At 50.6% G+C, this 19,718-nt stretch overlaps 2 protein-coding genes across 20 annotated transcripts in view; both read left to right on the forward strand.

The window, feature by feature from the left end:
• Positions 1-7,544, forward strand: part of KIF1B (kinesin family member 1B) — an 83,705-nt gene extending 76,161 nt beyond the window's left edge. For 16 of the 18 annotated variants that reach the window (XM_025163141.2, XM_025163165.2, XM_025163160.2 and 13 more), the window contains 8 exons: positions 393-538; positions 808-1,047; positions 1,441-1,512; positions 1,629-1,750; positions 2,664-2,813; positions 3,019-3,211; positions 3,617-3,735; positions 4,389-7,544. In XM_025163141.2, the coding sequence (XP_025018909.1) occupies positions 393-538; positions 808-1,047; positions 1,441-1,512; positions 1,629-1,750; positions 2,664-2,813; positions 3,019-3,211; positions 3,617-3,735; positions 4,389-4,431 (1,085 nt within the window). In that variant the 3' untranslated portion in view covers positions 4,432-7,544. The remainder of the gene's footprint in view (positions 1-392; positions 539-807; positions 1,048-1,440; positions 1,513-1,628; positions 1,751-2,663; positions 2,814-3,018; positions 3,212-3,616; positions 3,736-4,388) is intronic. The other 2 variants (XM_025163149.2, XM_025163157.2) reach the window with 2 other exon arrangements.
• Positions 7,545-8,810: 1,266 nt separating this feature from the next.
• On the forward strand, positions 8,811-19,178 carry PGD (phosphogluconate dehydrogenase). 2 transcript variants are annotated; one of them, XM_088136809.1, is made up of 13 exons: positions 8,811-8,940; positions 11,299-11,374; positions 12,055-12,234; positions 12,371-12,436; positions 12,837-12,955; positions 13,080-13,149; positions 13,809-13,943; positions 14,503-14,692; positions 15,683-15,813; positions 16,477-16,610; positions 17,349-17,448; positions 18,131-18,253; positions 18,897-19,178. In XM_088136809.1, the coding sequence occupies exons 1-13, from the start codon at positions 8,933-8,935 to the stop codon at positions 19,014-19,016; spliced, it is 1,452 nt and encodes a 483-aa protein (XP_087992935.1). In that variant the 5' UTR covers positions 8,811-8,932; the 3' UTR covers positions 19,017-19,178. The 2 variants fall into 2 exon arrangements, with proteins under 2 accessions (XP_087992935.1, XP_087992936.1); XM_088136810.1 differs by having other exon boundaries at positions 8,821-8,940; positions 11,304-11,374.
• The last annotated feature ends 540 nt before the right edge of the window (positions 19,179-19,718 follow it).

The raw sequence follows: 19,718 nt of genomic DNA on the forward strand, positions 1-19,718 counted from the left end.
CTCAAAATAACCCCACCTGTTTGATATAAGATGGGGTAGAGGGAAGTTCTGACAGGCTTTCAAGCTTCAGTTATTATGCCCTACAACTTTACCGGTCTGGGACTGTCAACGCAGTCAATCCGTCCCTTCTATCTTAGAAAAGTAAAGTGCAGTAGCATTCCTGAAATCATTGCGGTGTCTGTTTCCTGATCTGGCCGACCCCAAAGGACTGACAGCCAAGTTGAGTGGCTTTATTTATGGCAGTTTCGAGGTTGTCCCAAAGGGTCTCGGCCTAGCAGGGAGAAGAAGAAACACTCCTTTGGGTAGTGAGTGGAAGATGGTGACCTTCCCTTGTGGTGAGTTGCCAGGATCTGGGAGAGCGACTTGAGCCGAACCCGGTTTTTATGTTCCAGGAATGCAGAGGAGGAGACGGAAAGTCCTAGATACGTCCGTGGCGTATGTCCGAGGAGAAGAGAATCTGGCAGGTTGGAGGCCCCGAGGAGACAGCCTGATCCTGGAGCACCAGTGGGAGCTGGAGAAGCTCGAGCTGCTGCATGAGGTGGGTGCCCGAACGAGCAGGAGCAGAAACTGAGGGCTGGGATTCCCTCATGGACGGACTTCGTGTCTTCCCGTTGGGGAGTCGTCGCCCCAAGGTTGCAAAAGTCCTTAATTGCCCCGTTCTCCCTCTCTGCGTGCATCCCTTTATGGCTGGGTCCACCTCAACCCCCCAGCCAATGCTTGGCATGGCTTGGAAGGCAGGCGAGGAAATGCTAATTTAGAAGTCATGGGAGGACAGAGAAACCCCTGGATTCTTCTCTTGCTCTGCAGGTCGAGAAGACCCGCCACTTCCTGCTGCTGCGTGAGAAGCTCGGGGACGCCCTCCCCAAGTCCCTGAGCGACTCGCTGTCCCCCAGCCTCAGCAGCAGCACCCTTAGCACCTCCACCAGCATCTCCTCGCAGATCTCCTCCACCACCCTGGAGAGCGCCATCACCCCCAGTGAGAGCAGCGGCTACGACTCGGCCGACATCGAGAGTCTGGTGGAGCGGGAGAAGGAGCTCGCGACCAAGGTATGGAGCTCGGGGAAGGGGGGCTGGGGCAAGCCTGACTTCTCCCCCCGCCCCAAAATGTTGGGCCCTCCAGGTGCATTCGATTCTGCACCTTCTCCCAGCCCACAGGAGAGCATCTGAACTGTTGGGACTGAAGCTAATAGCCTCTATCTTTTATTGGCTTTATTGTAATTTCTTTGATTGCGGTGAGCCGCCCAGAGTCGTTGGGAGTCGGGTGGCGTACAAGTTTAATAAATCATCGTGATCATGATCATCCTGTAAGGGCCTATTAATCATTATATTGAGCACGTTCCCCCCAGCACGTTTCCTACCGAAGCGGTTCTGTAGGAAATCAAACACTTCTCCGCAACCCTTTTCCTGTCTCCTCCGTTCTAATCGGAACTCTCTTTCCAGTGCCTTCAGCTTCTTACTCATTCTTTCAACCGTGAATTTAACCAGGTCTACAACAGCATCAGTGATTGTAAGGTAAGCCCAACCCTGACCCCGTGGTTAGCGTAGAGTTCTTAGAAAGGAAACACTAGCCTTTTTCTTTAAGCCCTCTGTCCAGCACTGAGTTTAGGGTTATCGTGTTCTTCTTCCAGCTGTCCGATATCTCTCCAATCGGGCGGGACGCCTCAGTCTCCAGCTTCAGCAGTTCCACCCTCACCCCTTCCTCCACCTGCCCCTCGCTGTCGGACTCGAGGTACAACTCTGTGGATCAGAAGTGAGTTGAGCTGAGTTGACGCCTGTCCCTCAGCAGAGCCCCCGAACGCTTTCTGGCCTGTGAAAACATTCACCCTGCCGTCCCTTTCGCCCCATCCGTCCTGATGGACGGGTGTTTTTGTGGGCAAACCAGGGGTTTTGGGGGGCAGAAGTGCCACCGTTCAGTCCAGGTTGATTTGGAGGGTAGATAAATAACCTTTAAGATCTCCCAAATCTTAAGGTTGGAGCCTTGGTTATTCTGTTTTTTTTACTCTGAAGACAAACTGATCAGGAAGCCTTAATGCTTTAGGAAACACTGAAATTGCATGAGCTGCAGCACAGGATATGTGACTTTGCTCCTTTTTGAAAAGGTGCACTGACGAAACTCCTCCGGTAGGCTCAACTACAGAAGGAATGTCAAAAGGGCTTACCAGAATCTCTCTCTCTCTCTAAAATGATCTCTTAGATAAAAAAACTTTTTTTAAAAAACTTTCCCTCCTTTGGACCCCATCCAACTGTTTCTTCCTTTTCTCTCTCAACATTTTCATAGCTTTGGGACCCTTCCTTCGTAAAGAAGTGACTGGTTCCCCCTTTTTCTGAACTCTAACAGAGTAACATTCATCGCGGCTTTCCTGCTTTTAGCTTTCTATGTCTGCTTTTCTTTTAGTTCTGATTTTCATTTGGGCGAGCTTCGTGAAGCAGATACTTCCAGATGCTTTCTAGCCTCGCCAGACCAAAAGGGAGATAAATGATCTCCCTTTTTTAAGGGAGATTAAGGCTGGGTTTCAGCCTTCAGTGCAAACCAGGCCTGCATGCTGAAATCCTGAACCAAGTCAGTGTTCTTCTGGCCTTTGCAGCTGCTGACTTCAACTAACTGCTTTCTCTCTCTCTCTCTTTTTTTTTTTTACTGTTTTCTTTCTTTTTTAAAACAAAAGAACCCCTGAAGCAAATTCTCGGGCCTCCAGCCCCGGGCTGGAGACAGAACCCTTCCAGTTGACTCCCCCTGCTGAAGTTTCCTATTTGGCAAGAGCAGGGAAAAACGAGTTTTTGAACCTTGTTCCAGATATTGAGGAAATCCGACCCGGGTAAGAGTCTCCATATTGGAAGGATGGTGCCTCCCATAAATAGGGAGAAAAGCCAACACCGCCTCTTTGGAATTGGGTTGCTTTGTCTCAACCTCTGGGGGGCTCTGATTCACGGCTCTTCTTCTCATGGGGGGGGTCCTACTGGTGCTGTAACCAGCCAGGCTCCCTGCCTGATTGCCCGTTTCTCATTGGGGTCTGCCTCCAGCTCTGTGGTCTCGAAGAAAGGTTACCTCCACTTCAAGGAGCCGCTTTCCCCCTCGTGGGCCAAACACTTTGTGGTAGTCCGCCGCCCGTACGTCTTCATCTACAACAGCGACAAGGATCCGGTGGAGAGGGGGATCATCAACCTCTCCACGGCTCAGGTGGAGTACAGCGAGGATCAGCAAGCCATGGTAAAGGTCAGTCGCGGCTCCAGAAATTGTGCTCGGGGGCGAGCCGGTGGCCGGTTCGCCTCCTGACAATCCCTGGGAAATGGCAGAGAGGTCATCTTGTCGTGGGCCCAGAAAACGGAGGGTGTGGATTAAAATTATCACCTGGTTTGGGCCTTTTTCTGTCCCTTCTTAAGAAAGAAGGAACATCTTTTCTTTATTCCTGTCTTCCGAATGCCACTGCTGTGGTAAGATGGCTCTCGAACCAGGTGCAGATCAAGAAGGGTTCCTTTGGGGGTGGACGGGAGACACGCTCCCTGGAACGTTGCTAAGAATGGGTAACAAAGGGCTGCTTTATGGAATCCAGGAGGTTTGAAAATCATCTAAGAAAAAAAGAGGCTTAAAATGCTGACCTGTTCTGTTTCCATATTTTAGACACCCAACACCTTTGCTGTCTGCACCAGACACCGTGGTGTCCTCCTCCAGGCCATCAACGACAAAGACATGAGTGACTGGCTGTACGCCTTCAACCCCCTTCTTGCTGGCACGATACGGTAAGAGCCACACGGCGGGGCTGCCGTGCCTGTCAAGCGGGCCCTCTTGGCCTGCCGATACTGGAAAAATGGGGAGCCATCATAACCCTGGTTAAAACCTGTGGTCTGAAATGGACAGCATGCATTTACAGCCAGAGCCCTCCTAGGGGGAACGGTGCTGGGAAACCACGGGGGGGTTGACATTGAGAAAATTCAAATCTGCATGGATCAAGGCAGGGGAAACGGGTTTGAGAGGAAGCTGTTGCAGAAGTGGTCAGAAGCGAGGGGACCGGTTAGAAAGGGTTCGGCAGGAAGAGGAAGTAAAACAGCCTTGTCACTGTGAGCAGACGATGGGACGGATCAGGATTTCAGACGAAGAAGTTTTATTTGAAGGCAGAAAAGGCCATGTTTCAAAGTTCCCCAGGCCTGCCACGTCCAGGCCAGAAGTCTCGCGTGTCCCAAAACAGCTCTTGCTGGGTGTATTTCTCCCCTGGCCTTCATCTTAGCTTCCCAGTCACAGGCAGAGTTAAGAAGCCTTCAAGGAAGCTTTCGAGGAAGGGGGTGAACTTGAACCCAGGTCCCCCTGCCCTGATAGTTGTGGTTGTGTGCTGGGTGCGATCCCTTGACCAGCGCTGCTCTCACCCTGTCCTCGTCCTTCTCTTTCTCCTCTGCAGGTCCAAACTCGCCCGAAGACTCTCAGGGCAGCTGAAGTACTGAGTCCCTAGGGAATTCCCATGCAATTTTTATTTTCTCCCGAATACATCTTCGGCTATAGATAAAGCACCCCCTCTCATTTCTCTGTGGTTCTTGAATAGCTCTCTTTCCTTGTATGTAACCCCGTGGCTTAACTTGGCTCCCTTCCGGCACTTTCTCCCATTCTTTCCTCTCCCCCCCTGCCCCATTTTTTAAAAATCACTATTGCAACCATTTTCTTTTTCAAGTGTCGAAAACACTAATAATCGCATGTGGCCAAACCGAAGAATAAACGATGGGAGGGGGGGAAAGTCGGGGTGAGTGGGGAAGTGGGGGTGGGGGGTTCAGATTTATATGCACGACTTTTTTAACAAAAGAAATGTTTTGTTTTGCTTTTTCTGTTCGGGCACTTGGTTCCTCACCCCAAGTGACGTCGTCTGTCCTGGTCTCTATGATGTGTTTGTCTCTGTCTGGATGTCGATGATTTGATTTTTCATGCAACTTGAAGTAACCAGACCAGTTTTCTCAAAGAAAGGCTCCAGCCTGAATTTGGGGCATCTCCTTTCCACAATTACGTTGCCTCTCCGTTTATTATTTTGGATCCCTTTGTTTGGGAATCGGCGGTCACCAGGAGGGGTGGGGAATCCATCCTCTTTTAATTCTGCCGTGGAACTTCACAGAGTTTGCCGTGATGTAGAGTCGGGAAGATTTGCTGAGCATTTTCTGTGCCAATTCTCTGCAGAAGCCAAGGGAACATGGAAGGGAGTCCACGTCCTGAAGCGGGACCTAGCTATGCATTTTCTTTGATTGCTTTGGGCTCTTTCCCTAAACATGAGTCTCACTGTGGAACTCCCAGCCCGGCGACGAGAGTTTCTTTCATCTCCCGCAGACGCGCTACACAGCGCCCACCCTGCACGGGCACATGCAGACCAACCAGGCTGCTGGTTCAGGAGCCGGGGGGATTTTGCGGTGGCTTTAACGATGGGTTCATTTTTTTTTTGGGCACGGCGAGAAGTCCCTGTCGCTGCCACCGTGGTGGGGGGAACCTGTCTGGAGCCAGAAAAGGAAATGTTCTGGCAATAGTACGTCTCCACTAAATGTTTTGTTTCTTTGTTGAGCTTGGAACAAAGCTCGTCTGTGAAGGGTTTGCTTTGGAAAAATCACGCTGGATCTAACAGGAGCTCTAGAGAAGCATTAAGGGGTTTCTTCTGGGCACAGCGTAACCCAAGTTGGGAATGAGGCCAAGGATTACACGAAGGGCACCTTCTCAGCTCAACTTGGGCCAATCTGTATGTGGAGCACATGTGAACAAGAGGTTAAGTGTAAATCTTCTTTTCTTCCCTTGCTTATTTTAGACACTCGGGGTTTGGTTCTGCAATGGACGATTTAAAATTGACCTGCGGGAATGATTTTTTTCCCTTCAGAAGTCTTAGATCTGATCCAGGGGTCCCTCCTTGTGCGCTCTAAGATGGGCAAATTATCCCCCCCGGTTCTCACAAAGCGAACAGAGGAAGAAACGCCTGCCCGCCCCTGCACTTGGCGAAAAGCGTTCTGAGTTTCAGCAGAGGAAAGGCGGAATCTGTAACCAGCCAACGCGGCCCTAGAGCCGGCCAGTTCTTCGGGCCGCCGTCTGGAGCTGCAGGCCGCCGCCACGGGCCAGCCAACCCTCTGCGCGGGCCCTGCGGCTCCAAGGCCCCGCCGTTTCAGTGGGGCCCCGTCCTTCTCCTTTGCAGATCTCTCAGTTAAGGAAATGCCAGGGCTGTTACCCCGATCGTGATCTCAGAATCACCAGTACCTCTTTGATTCAATCAGAGCCGACTGATTTTTTTAAAAAAACAGCCATTCTTGGCAAACGGCGGCAGACTTTAATTCTTCCGGCTGGTGCCTGCTTGGTCATTAAATTATAAAGGGTTGGGGAAGGGCTGCAAGTCAGCCCTGGCGAGGCTCGCCCAGGGAGCCCCTCCTGCAAATTCCTGGTGTTTTTTTCCCAAGCAAACATTTCCCTTTCTTTCGCTTTGTTCCCAAGTGCATTACTTACGGGAATTATTTAATTTGTATTTTTTTGTAAAGGAACGTGTCTTTGTGCTTCTGTTTCCCTTGTACATAAACCCTAACACTCGTCGTTCCCTTCTCCCGTCATACGTTCTGCCGTGATTTAATCCCGTGTCTGCCCAAGCCTCCCACGGTACTAGATTTTCTTCATTCCGTTCACGTTGTTTTATTTCTAACATGCTGCTTTAAAGGACAGGAAAAGAAAAAACTAACTTTGCTGCTCGAAGGTTGCTTGAATGTATCCGAAACAGGACCTCAGTTCACCCAGGGATCCCAGTAACCCACCGCGTCTCCTTTCATTCCCCCCTCCCCATCCGTGGCAGCACCTTTGATTTTCCAAAGCGTCAGGAATGTATTTAACGCCGTGCTTCCTCGCTCAGATTGAAACGTTCGCCCCCGGGAGGCGGGGGGATAGGAGCAAAAATGTCCGGTTTTGGTTCAGAAGGCCACTTTGGGGTGGGGCCGCTCCTACTCCATCCAGGCGCCCTCGAAGGAGCCTGCTGCTTCAGACGGGCCAACGGCGAAGGGCGGACTTGGAAGCTTAGCAGGAGAACGGATGCGAGGCCAGGCCGATCCCAAATTCTGCCTTATTTATTGACCCGAACCCTGCGCGCTTTGCAGTGGCCTCTCTCGCTCACGTCGTACGTTCGTAGCGGACGTATTTTGTTTTTTAACCCGGACCTGCCACTCCACCGCCCCGCCTTTGCTGCACAACTGAAGTGGCCTTTTGCAACCAATCGGTTTCATCGGAAGTTTGATCTCCTCCTTCCCGGTGGAAGGACTCCATTCAGAACACTGTACATGATTAATTTCTGCCTTCTTGGACGCCCTGCTCTGCCCCGCCCTGCCCTGCCCGCCCGCGCCCCGGCAACCCATGTTTTATTTTGTAAATATAACTGATGTTTGGAGCTTGGGTATACAAACTGTAAATATACTTCATGTATTTGTACTAACTTGGAACCATGTTACTGTATAGCCTTTAGGTGTGCAATGCAGATACTCTTATCTAACTCCGTGTATGGTAACTTTGCACCACTGAGCTGTTAGTGAACGAGGTGGAAAACAATAAAGATTCAACTAGTGTATTACCAAGGCGTGGTTTCATTTTGCACTGCGGTGCCCGCTTACAAAGACCCCCTTCCTGCCACCCCGTTGAGTACAGTCCCTTTAGGGTCTTTCCCCGTTGCCACCCTACTCAGTCCTGTTCCTGAGGGGGACAGGCGTAAATGGCTTTTAGCTGGGGTGCTGCGAAAGGGGTCCTCCCCGCTTCTTGTGGGGGGTGTCTGGGCTGTGTCACTCCTCACCTTGGCAAGAGCGGGCAGCACATCTGGCTTTTGCCAGCTGAGGGATGAATCCAACCCTACGGAGCCCCCAGGTGACAGAACGCAGAGAGGAAGAAGGAACGGGGCAGGGAGAGGAAAACAAACGCAGAATCCAATTACAGTATGTTGGTATGACGTTTATGCTGCCAGCCTTCGATGCCCACCAGCCCCGAATGCGCATGCCCGCTGCCCGGCGAGAAAAGCGCCCCCTCCTCCTGCCAAGGATCTCCGCAGCCGGCTGCCTTTTCGGCTGGCCCGCGGGGGGCATTTGGCCCCCCGAATTGTGTTGGAAAATGAGAATTCGCGACGCCGGCGGATTTCTCCGCCTTCCCAGCGGCCCGCCGAGGCTCCCTGCCGGCATGCGAAGGGGGAGGCCGCGGTAGCCAGGACCAGGGGAAGGGGCGCGCCCCCCATTAGCGCTCCCTACAACTCGCTGGAGGCGCGGAAAGGCGGCCGCTGCTAAAGAAACCCCCCGCCCCCGCCGCCATCTCCTGCTTGGGAGGGCTAGGCCGGTTTCCCGCGCGGTGCAAGATTTGGCAGGTCTGAGCCGGCGACGGGAGCCAAATCGCAAGGACGGGAGGACCATTCTCCGGGAGTTTTCCACGGGACGAGGAAAAGGGGCGTCCGGGTTTCCCCCCCTCCCCAGATGGGGAGAAAGGAAAAGGCCGCCATGCGCTCGCCGCGCGGTCCCATTTCTTGCCACCGAAAAAGCAGCAGGCGGCTTAACCAGCATAATGCAAAGAAGCGTTACAAAGGTTGCAATTTAAAGGGTTTTTTCCGCGCCCACCATTCATTCGCTCATTCATTCATTCATTCATTCATGCGCTCCTTGGCCCACCCCGCCCCAGGGAAGGCGGCCCTCGCGAGGCAGCTGGGCGAAGAATCGGGCGAAAGTGGGCCGACCCCGGTTCCTCCCTCTCCTCCACCTTTGTCGCGGCTGCCCGCGGGCGCTGCGCCCTTGCCCGGCCGCTCCCCCCGTCCCCGGCTGGCGAGAGGCCGGCCCGCGCCGCTTTAAAGGGCGAGGCGCGCCGGGCCGGATCCTCCCCGCGGTGGGCGGCCCAGACCGAGAGGAAGCCTCGCCCTGCGAGACCAGCCTTTCTCCGGAGCCTCGCTCGCCTGCCGTGCCCGCCATCGCCAAGCTCGCCCTCGCCATGGCCGAGTGAGTGCCGCTCGCTTTCGCCCAGCCTCGGGGGCCGGTCCCGGTCGCCCCCGCGGGAGGAACCCCGGCCCGACCCCCGAGGCGGCGCGCAGGGACCGCAGCCCCCCCGGGCACCCTCCGGCGCGTCTTTACGCACCGAGCCGGTTCCCAAGGCGGGGGGTGCCTCCCGGGGGGCGTGGGCGGGGAAGGAGGCGGGGCTGCGTCGGGCACGTGCCGAGACCCCCCCTCCCGGGTGAACTGGAGCCTCGTAGGCCGATCCGGGCTGCCCAAAGAGCGCCGGGGACCTGCGAAGCGCCCTCGAGTCAGCGGCGCATCTCAGCGGGCCCAAGAGAGAAAGGACCCCCCATCCCATCCCAAGGCCAGCCCCCCCTTCCCCTCCAAAAAGAACCAGCCGGAGACCAAGGACGTGGGAGCTTGTGATTGGGTCGGGAAGTCGGGGTGGCCCCGAGGGCGAAGCAGGCCGAGTCAGACGCGGGGAGACTCGGCAGGGCGCTGGAGGCGAGGCTGGGGCGCCCCGGGCAGGGAGCCTGGGGGAGAGAGGCCTTCTCGGCCGGAGCGCGCCAAATGAGGGGCATCTTTGCTGGGCTGCCGCCTCAGGACTCTGGGCCGGCCGGCTGGAGCAGAGCGCCGTCTTCAACCCAGAGCTCTGGGGCAGGCAGTGGCTTCTCCCTCCCCCAGTGACTCAGCCCACTTTTCCCCTTTGGGGGGCTGCGCCTCTTTCTTCCCTCCTCCCTTCTTCCTCCGCTGCACCCTCCAAAATTCTGACAGAGCTCTGCGTTGGGGTCCCCCTTATATACCATCCCCACCCCCACCCCCCCTCAGCGGATAGGTGGCTCAATTTGGGGCTCCTTTCATTGGCTCTCCCTCCAACCTGTGTCCTCTGGGATGGCTTCCCATTGGCTGAAACACCCAATCTTCGAGCCTGGGGGTGGATGCCCAAAAGTGCAGCTGAAGCTGCCAATTAATTCTACCTCAGACCAATTTTTTTCCCACAAGATGGCTATGACCGCCAAATCGTGGCTTGGGCCAGACCCCAGACCAAGCCAGACTCTGGTTTGGTTGGGCTTGGTCCACGGGGGGGCCTCAGTCAGTGCCGATCATCAACCGTGGTTCGGATGGCTGGTTGACGTGGGTGTTGAGCTGAGGCCTACCCAGCAAACTGGGTTAACCCAAGAGAAGAATGTGGCCAGGATTGGCAAGCATGGAGAGGAACTGAAAAGGGATTGTTTTAGAGGAAAAACCAGCAGTTTCCTATAGAATTAGAAGCCCTTCTTCTCACAGGGAACGACGAGCCTGTGGAACTCATGGCCACAAGAGACCGTAATGGCCGCTCTCTTGGGCGGGTTGGGGCAGCAGGCCTCTGAAGGCCAGTTGCAGGCGAAGCGGGAGAGGCCGGTCTCATCCTCCGGACCCCAGAGATGTGGGGCTGGCCCTGTGAAAACCCAAGGCTGATTCTTGAGCGGATCCCGCCAGGGCTGTTGCCAGGCCTCTGGATTAAATCGGCTTAAGACCTAGAGAGGGAAGGAAGAAACGCCAGCGTTGCCCAAGCAGGGATGTTTCCACACCCAAGTGGTTTTCTTGACTTTCTGAGCTCAGAGCTAGCTTAGTCCCGGCAACCCTCTCCTTTGCTTTGGGGAAAGAGAGAACTTCTGCCTGCAGTTTCTCCCGTCCCCTCCTTGATTTCTAAAGCCAACCCAGTTTGGTGCAGGAGGACCACGCAGCTGCCAGTCTCTGCCTTGGCACTGGGTGCCAGGGCTGAAGAGGGAGAAGCGGGCTGGATTAAGAAATCCCATTTACTTCCTGATTCCTCTTTGTGGCAAGACGCTGTCGCAAGCCCATCCCCGCCTCCTGGAGGGTTGAGCGTTTAGCAAACACTCTCATCCTGCCTGGGTTTGACCTGCTTCTTATGGGTATTTTCATTTTTTTCTTTCTTTGCACTCCAACCTTTGGGGCCTCGCAAGTCCCTCTGATGAAACTTGGTGGGTTTGGCCTAATGTGTTATTTGACACACCCCCCAGCCCCCTTTGTGGCTTGTAAACCATGATCTGTGGTTTAGTGTGGGGTTAGGGTTGATGGGGGAAGCCAAGAATATATAATTATAATATCCATATAAGATGGGCTGATGCATCCTATCCAGGGGACAGACAGTTTCTGAGCATCTGGCAGAGAGATGGTAGGATAATTTACTAATAATATGCTAACAATTCCAGTGCTTCTAGTTTGGTTCCCTTTGTAGCTGGGCTTACTTGCTTGAGTAACCTAAGGGCATTTCATGGAGTGCCTGCCACAGAGGGATGAGAAGCCTGTTTTGGAACTGACTTGCCATTTCAACATCTTTTCTATGCTGCTTCTTTGCAGAGCAGATATCGCCTTGATCGGCTTGGCGGTCATGGGCCAGAATCTCATCCTCAACATGAACGATCATGGTTTTGTGGTGAGTAAACCTTGAGTTGCACCGATTCAGTGCAAAATGGTCTGTGAGGCACAGAAGCTGGACGTCTCTCGGGCCAGATGTCTCTGAAATGTGGCTTCAATAATCTGTTGTGACATGTTCCACAACCGGTTGTTAATTATTGTATAACATCTTTTTCTTCTGTGTTAAAAAAAATTGTAGCTTTTCAGTCTTTAGTTTTAGGCATCTCATAGCATTGTTGTGGCCCGATTAAAGAATCTAAAATGTGAAAATCAGTCAGTCTCCTATTGGCTTTATAATAAACTGGATGCTGTTTAAAAAAACTGAAGCGGAAAAGAGTTTAAAAGAGGATTTCTCTTATTCTCTCAGAACATTTGTCTGTAAAATGTAGCTTGACTCACTTCCTTGAGATTGTCTCCTCAGCCAGTCGTTCTGCAGTGAAGCAATGGCACAAATTATGTAGAAAGTAATATTTTTGTGTCTGCATGATTAAGTAATAAGTAAATATAATTCAATAAATATGGAATATTTTTTGCTGGGAAAAGAGAATATAGAAAAATCCAGGTGGTCGTTCAGTGCCTTGGTGTTGGGAAGACTTTCCTAGTCTGCAACGAGAAAGCTGGGAAAATAGGCATTTTAATAATTGCAGTGCCAACCTCCCTGGTTTCCTCTCTGATTTCTTCTCTCCTTTCCTTGCCCAGGTATGTGCTTTTAATCGGACGGTCTCTAAGGTGGACGATTTCCTTGCAAACGAGGCCAAGGGGACAAAAGTGATTGGAGCTCACTCCTTAGAAGAAATGGTCGCAAAGCTGAAAAAACCCCGTCGTGTGATGCTGCTGGTGAAGGCCGGAAGCGCGGTGGATGACTTTATCAACAAGTTGGTGAGGAGACCCCTCTGGGTTGGGCTTAATAAACCTCCATAGTCCAAATCACTAAAGCTGTATGCCAGGGTTCAAATAGCAAGTTACTGATCGGCTGTAGTGGGATCTATTTATGGCGGGTCCTTTGTGTTTTCAGGTGCCGCTGTTGTGTCGTGGAGACATCATTATCGACGGAGGAAATTCGGAATACAGAGATAGCACGGTAGGTCTCTGCTAGCTGCTGCTTCCTCCGAGGAGCACAAAATGGGTTTTGCAGAGGAAACTTTATGATCCTGTGTTCGGGCTACTTTCACTTGAAAAATATCAAATTGCTCAGTCTGCTTCGAAACTCTTGCGTTGATGAGCTCGGAGCCCTGATGGATGAGCCCAGCTTCCCTCAGCCGAGCTCAGGAAATTCAGTATGTTTAGCTATTTTCCTCTTTTTTTAAAAAAATTTGTTTTTAAACGAGCCGGATTTCAGCCATCTTTCCCCTGTTCAGAAATGGAGTCTTGTGTTTAGTGGGAGAAATGCTTCAGTCTGAATGAGCTTATTTCCCCCTGCAATCGTCTCTTTGCAGAAGGACTCAGCTTCTCCCTCTGTCCCCCCTTTTTCTCCCCTTTAGAGACGCTGCAGGGAACTCAAGGAAAAAGGCATCTTGTTTGTGGGAAGCGGGGTGAGCGGGGGTGAAGAAGGAGCACGGTATGGACCCTCCCTCATGCCCGGCGGAGCAAAAGAAGCATGGTTCGTGTTTCAAAAGTTTGGGATAACTATTCCCCCGTCCTTCATCTTAAGGCTGCTAGGAATTAGATGCTGGCAGGAGTTGGGTGCATTTTGCTAATTCCTTTCCCCACCTCCTTCTTCGCAGGCCTCACATCAAGACAATATTTCAGAGTATCGCAGCCAAAGTAGGGACTGGAGAACCGTGTTGTGACTGGGTGAGTCTGGCAGACGCAAAAGGTGACCCTCTTGGAGGGCTGTTGCCGTTCAGAAAGATGGAGCCTAGAGGAGCTCTAGTCTAGCAACTCAGATCAGAGTAACATGATGCTTCTGACCTCAGATCCCTTCCTATTGTTTTTATTTCTTTGGTATGTTGTCCAGGCACCCGTGCAGACCCCCTTCCTCCTGACACATTTGCAGCACTTCATCTTTTACAATTGTGCCATGCAACCTAAGCGGGCATGATAGAAAAGAGAAATGAATGAGCAGATACAAGAAAAAGAAGCACGCTCATCTCTGGAGCTTTGATGTAGCGTAGTTCTAGGCGGAAGGGTTTGTGGTGAAAGTCAGCCTAGGAGCCGGGACGTCACGTCATCCTTTGTCCCAGCTTGACTTTAGAGCAGGACGTCTCCAACTCACCTCTTTTTTTTCAGCTGGATTGCATTTCTGCAAGATGGAGATATTTGCTGGAAAGGGGAAAAGCTTCACACTTGGTCAGAAGCATCTCTGGGTTGCCAAACCCAACAGAACTTGGGTGTGGCTGGTGCTCTCAGGGTTGATCCGGTTCTTAAACCTGGACCCTCTTAACGAGCAGATCCTGAACCCAGCAAAAATTACAATGCCTCCTGATGTGGTCCCTTCTCCCCATGTCCAACAGGTGGGAGATGAGGGGTCTGGACATTTCGTGAAGATGGTCCATAATGGGATTGAGTACGGTGACATGCAGTTGATCTGTGAGGCTTACCACCTTATGAAGGATGTACTGGCCATGGACCACGATGAGATGGCCAAGGTGAGTCTCCAGAATGGAGCAAGGGGGGCTGTGGGATCTGGATGACTTGGTTAGAGGGAGACCATTCTGAAATGACGTGGATAGATGGATGGGAGGAAGGGAGGGGGGACTGATTGTGGTCATGGACCAGCATATCACTCCTACAATAGATTGATGGATTGATTGATTATGGTCGTATCAGGAACTTAGATACCCCAACTTAATTGGGCAATATATTTCCCACAAGGGTACTGGTGGTCGGCCCAGTGATGGGAGGGGGTTTCCTTGGGCCCAGCATGCATTCATTCATTCATTCATTCATTCATTCATTCATTCATTCATTCATTCATTCATTCATTCAATTTCTCCCCCACCCATCTCCCCCCAATGGGGGAACTCTGGGCGACTCACACAGAACATTAAAACCGTAAATATATATAAATACATTAAACATCAGTTTAAAAACATTACTAAAAAAGGGAAAGGAGAGTCTGAGAAGATGAACAATCTGGGGCTGAAGACAGCAGGCCTCTATGGGGATGGAGGGATTGACTCCCCCTCCCACCCCTCTTGCACCCAGGTGTTTCAGGACTGGAATAAGACGGAGTTGGATTCCTTCCTGATCGAAATCACAGCCGACATCTTGAAATTCCGCGATGCCGACGGAAAACACCTGCTTCCTAAAATCAGAGACAGCGCTGGGCAGAAAGGGACTGGGAAATGGACAGCAATTTCTGCTCTGGAATATGGCGTTCCCGTTACTCTGATAGGTAACTAGCCTCCTTGGCTGCACATTTGCTCTTCTTGCGAGCCTGCCAGGAGATCTCCCCGTTTTTGGGCCGTCAAGGAAGATTCCTGTGAACTTTTAAATCTTCCTCTGATTAACCCTACACCCTTCCTTTCTGCTTGGGACACACCCGCTCTTTAGGAATGCTATTTGTTCTTTTCCCCCCTGGCCGCACTAAAATACTTTCGAAAGCATTCAGATCCGCTCGATAAGGGAAGGCTTTTCTTTGGAGGCGCCGCGCTGCCAAACAGGTGAATTTCTGCTGGGTTTGCCCCACCTGTTATCATCAGCGTGACTTGCAACTTCCTGAAAAAAGCCGATTCATTCTTCTTCTGCAAAGGAGGGGTTAGCGGTGATCGCTGGGGTGGAGGAAAACCACGTGCCCGCCATGACTGGCAAAAAGCTGCAGGATTTTCACTCTGTCCTCCCAGCCCGAATCCTATTTCTCATCAGTGGGGTTGGAAGAACATGTTTACGCATAGGATCCTGAAGTGACCCCTTGCCTTGACGCGCACGAGGGAGGGAATTGTAAATCCCCAAGCCACCGAAAGCTAGCAAAAGTGAACGAGAGCAAGCTTAACCCGTAAGGGCTCACTTGGCCTTTAAATGACCTGGTTGAGCTGGTGGTGCAAATCGCCCTTTTTCTGTGTGTGTGTGTTAACTGTAGGCTGCTATTATTCTAAATCATTTGTCGGAAGGAGTAAAGCTAGTTTTTTTCCTTTTGCTGCAACCACTTAGCTGCTCCTCTGGAAAGGAATCTGCCTGGGTTTAACCAGAAAACACAGTTGCAATTTGATTATACAGCTCCGTTGTGTTTCCAATTTCCTGTTATGTGAAGTTTAATGTTTTTCCTTATGAGAGTCATCTGAGTTGTTTTTGAACACACCTCTGTTCTGTTTGAAATTGCCTTTAGTGGTGTTTTGCCTTTAACCCGGAGTGGTCAGGAATAATGTGGCTTTTTTCCCATCCAAAGGGGAGGCTGTTTTTGCCCGGTGCTTGTCTTCGCTCAAGGACGAAAGGGTGCAAGCCAGCAAACTTTTGAGTGGTCCCCAAAAGCCGCCATTTAGCGGGAATAAGGCAGCGTTTCTGGAGGACGTCCGTCAAGTGAGTGCACTGCCTTTCCCATCAGTGGGCGTGATGCCTCGCTGGGGTTGTCGTTTTTATCAAAATGGGAATAAAAGGGACTTTTGCCGGAGCAGAAGCCAGACCGGCCTTCCTCGATAGGCTCTCTCCGTAACTCCGTGATTGCACAATTTGCTGAAAGTTGTAGCATATTGTGTCTCAGCTGCAAAACTCTGCACCACCATGAGGTGACGACAGTGAGAACTTTCTGCAACTCCTTGCCGCCATCTAGTGCCAATCTGAAGTATGGTACTCTTGATTGTAATCCTAAACATCTGAAGGGCACCATGTTCGGGAAACGCAGATCATCAAAGATGTCTTGTTTTATAGAACAAAACTTCTGATGATCTCAGGATCCCCTAACCTTTGCTGAGTTCCTTCCTAAATGTGGGTTTGCCAACCCACTGAATCATAACATGGCTAGTTTGTGGGGGTTTTGTTCAGTGTGATTTGTGAACTTGTCCATTATATCTTAGTAAGATGTGCAAGCTGGGCACCAATAGTTTGCTTAGCAAACTGTGGTTAGTCAGAATCAAAGTCCTTTATTTTAGTTATGGATCAGCTTTACAAAGTATGGTTTACAACACACCATGGTTAGTATTATGTATGCGTGCTGTTCTCTAACTGGTGGTGTCCTTCATGTAGGCCCTCTACGCTTCCAAGATCATTTCCTACACGCAGGGCTTCATGTTGCTGAGGCAAGCTGCCAAGGAGTTTGGTTGGACCTTAAATTATGGTGCCATTGCGCTGATGTGGCGTGGAGGCTGCATCATTCGGAGGTGAGCCAGGAACAGAAAACCAATTGGAGGATGAACGTTCAGCGGTGAAAGCTCTGAGCGCAACTCAGAGTAACCACTCCGGTCAAACATTCCGGACGTATAGTCGAGACGGTGCCGCCGCCATTCCACAAGAGTTAAAGAAAAGCAAAGATAGAACATGGCAGAAGTTCCCTTTCTGAAAATCGCTGCTTTCAAAATTCTAGTCCTTAAGGCTGCCAAAATATTCTTAAGCATACAGCACTAACTTTGGACAATGTTTATATCAGTAGCAATCCCAGAAAGGAATATACAAGATTCTGTAATAATATATACAGTATTTTTTTAATTAGCGCAGCAGGGTTCCCTAGCTATAGTCCTGAATAAATTCTAGGTTTTTCTATTTCATGTTGGCGCCAAGGAATATGGGCTGTCCCTTGGTTGAAATAAATCCTTATTTGTTAATCATAGGAGCTCTAGTGATTTAAATGACCCAGAACGCTAAAGAGGAATGCATTTTAGATACAAAATTTGCAATATGAAGCTAGGAACAGCAGCACTCTCTGTCTTTACCTGATAGTAAGTCCTGCTGGATCCAGGGTAAAATTTCCTAGGTAGGTACAGAATTGTACTTCTTGGTTTCTGTGTAAGTCAGGTTTGGGTACTGATTCCCAACCAAACTCTACAGTATAATATCCTGATCCTTCCACCTTATTCATTTAAATATTTCTTAATAGCCATTTTTGTATATCTCCTGGGCAGTGTTTTCCTGGGCAAAATCAAAGAAGCGTTTGACCGAACCCCTGACCTCCAAAATTTACTACTAGATGTCTTTTTTAAGACGGCGGTGGAGAATTGTCAGGTATGTAACCTGGTGAGCAGTTTGAAGTTTCTACGCAGTGCAAAATCTGGTTTGTTAGAGGCTTCCCATTTCCAGTGGAAATGTTTTTGGCTTCTGTGAGTGGAAAACACAGTGTGAAAATGTACGGTTGAATCCGGAAGGTGGACTAAACGTGGAGAGGGGAATGTTTAAGCAAGAGGGAATATTTCAGATTTTTTTTAAATTGCCTTTAGTGGGTTCCAAGAAAAAGGATGCAAAAAATAATTCGTTTTTCTGGCTGCATCTGATTTCCTGGCACGCTGCTTGCATCTGCTGGGGGGGATTTTGCCTGCTCTGTTGTGGCATCTTTAGTTCAGGCTGGTTCTCAAATTTGGGGGCAGAAAGTCTGCTTTCGGGGCAGAAGATTCCACAGGCACCTGCAGAGAAGGATTTGGGAGTTTGTTAATTTTTTATTTATATTTCAAATTTAGATATCAGGAGAGCTGGTTTATCTATTGTCCTAGATCAGTGTTTCTCAATCTCTGCAACTTTAAGATGGGTGGACTTCAAGTCCCAGAATTCCCCAGCCAGCGTGCTGGCTGGGGAATTCTGGGACTTGAAGTCCACCCATCTTAAAGTTGCAGAGACTGAGAAACACTGTCCTAGATGGACAAATAATCTTGCCCAGAAAATTAATTTTTCTCCGCCTCTGTCTTTTCCCAAGGATTCGTGGCGACGTACAATCAGCACTGGCGTCCAGCTGGGGATCCCGATGCCCTGCTTCACCACCGCGCTGGCATTTTATGATGGGTACAGACATGGCACTTTACCCGCTAACCTGATTCAGGTAAGTAACTTATGAACGGAGGCCGATCTGAAACTCACCCGGCCTTGATTTTTATTTTATTTATTTATTATTCAATTTGTACGCCGCCCATCTCCCCCAATGGGTGACTCAATCGATGCCTTATTCCCGCTTCTGCCCGCTCGCTTTTCCTCCCTGAAACCCCCAGCTTGTTTGCAGCTGAATCCCAGCTTAATTCTGATTCTAACTAAAAGTGTGGCCAGATTTGGGGAAGTTCCGTTTTCCTTGTTTGCAACGTGTCTTTGGGGTCTTCTTCTTATCCTGAAGAAAAGGGGGAAAAATGGTAAAGACCCCTTGCAATTTGAACACCTTGCTTAGATTCCCGCCTCACGCTCGCTCTTAGCCATTGCTTGTTGTACAAGCCACAATAGCACAGTCGGTCTAGCACCCCGTCGGGGAAAGTGCATAAGCCAGAGAGCGTTCTCCAGAGGCATGGACTTCAATTCCCAGAATTCTCCAGCCAGCTAAGGATTCTGGGAATGGAAATCCCCCCTGTTTGGAAGCCACCCTGTTTGGCTTGGCACCGTGGTTGTGTGAATGCAATCCCAGCTAATGTTAGCTCTTTAGTCACAAACTCCTAAACCTCAAGTTGCTGACCCAAAATGTTGTGCGTTCTCTCTCCTAGGCCCAGCGGGATTATTTCGGTGCCCACACCTACGAATTGTTGTCAAAACCGGGCGAATTCATCCACACCAATTGGACCGGGCACGGGGGCACCGTCTCGTCTTCGTCCTATAACGCCTAGAGGGTGGAAACCCCACGGAGGCTTCGTCGGGGAGGGGGGTCTCCCCGCCTTGGGGCATTTCCCCAGATGTCCAGTTTTAGGTTTTATTTTCTATTTTTTTGTAACGGTGTCCCTACGGTGTCTTGTGCAAATCCAGAATAAAGTAGACCGAAAATGGTGAAATTCTGCTGAAATAAATGTTCGTTTCCGACGTGTCTTCGCTCTGTTGCATCGATAAAAGCGCCCTCCATTTCGTAGTAATTTGCAAGAAAGCCCAAGGCTTCGATGTCCGGAAGCAAGGGTTACACCTGGCCAAAGGGCAGGGATGATGGGACTTGTAGTTAGCTCCTCCACCCCGGCTGGCTCCTTCTCGATTAGCGTATTATCTGGTCTTCGGCCCCAAAATTGCCCGGTTTGGGCCTCTGGAGACCCCCACGTCTTGGACTACGGTTCCCCATGTATCGCCAGAGCTGGCCCAGGATGATGGGGCTGTGTAGTCCCAAGGCAACACCTCCTTTTCGAACGCTGACCCTGTTAAAAGGCTTTCTTTGGGTTATTTCAGGCCCTGAGGAGGGAGGCTGGCGCCTAGGCGGCTTTAAAAGAGATTTACTTTATTTTTATTTTATTTTTTAATATTTGCTATGCTTCGTTTCTTCTATGTTCTTTTATTTACACTGTTATCCTTTTATCTTATTTTAATTCGCACGCATGTTTATTCCTTAC

The sequence above is a fragment of the Python bivittatus genome, unplaced genomic scaffold (assembly GCF_059951505.1).
Source record: "Python bivittatus isolate LINGU-HERP-01145 unplaced genomic scaffold, Pbiv_v1 ctg000090_np1212, whole genome shotgun sequence".
Classification (NCBI taxonomy): Eukaryota; Metazoa; Chordata; class Lepidosauria; order Squamata; family Pythonidae; genus Python; species Python bivittatus.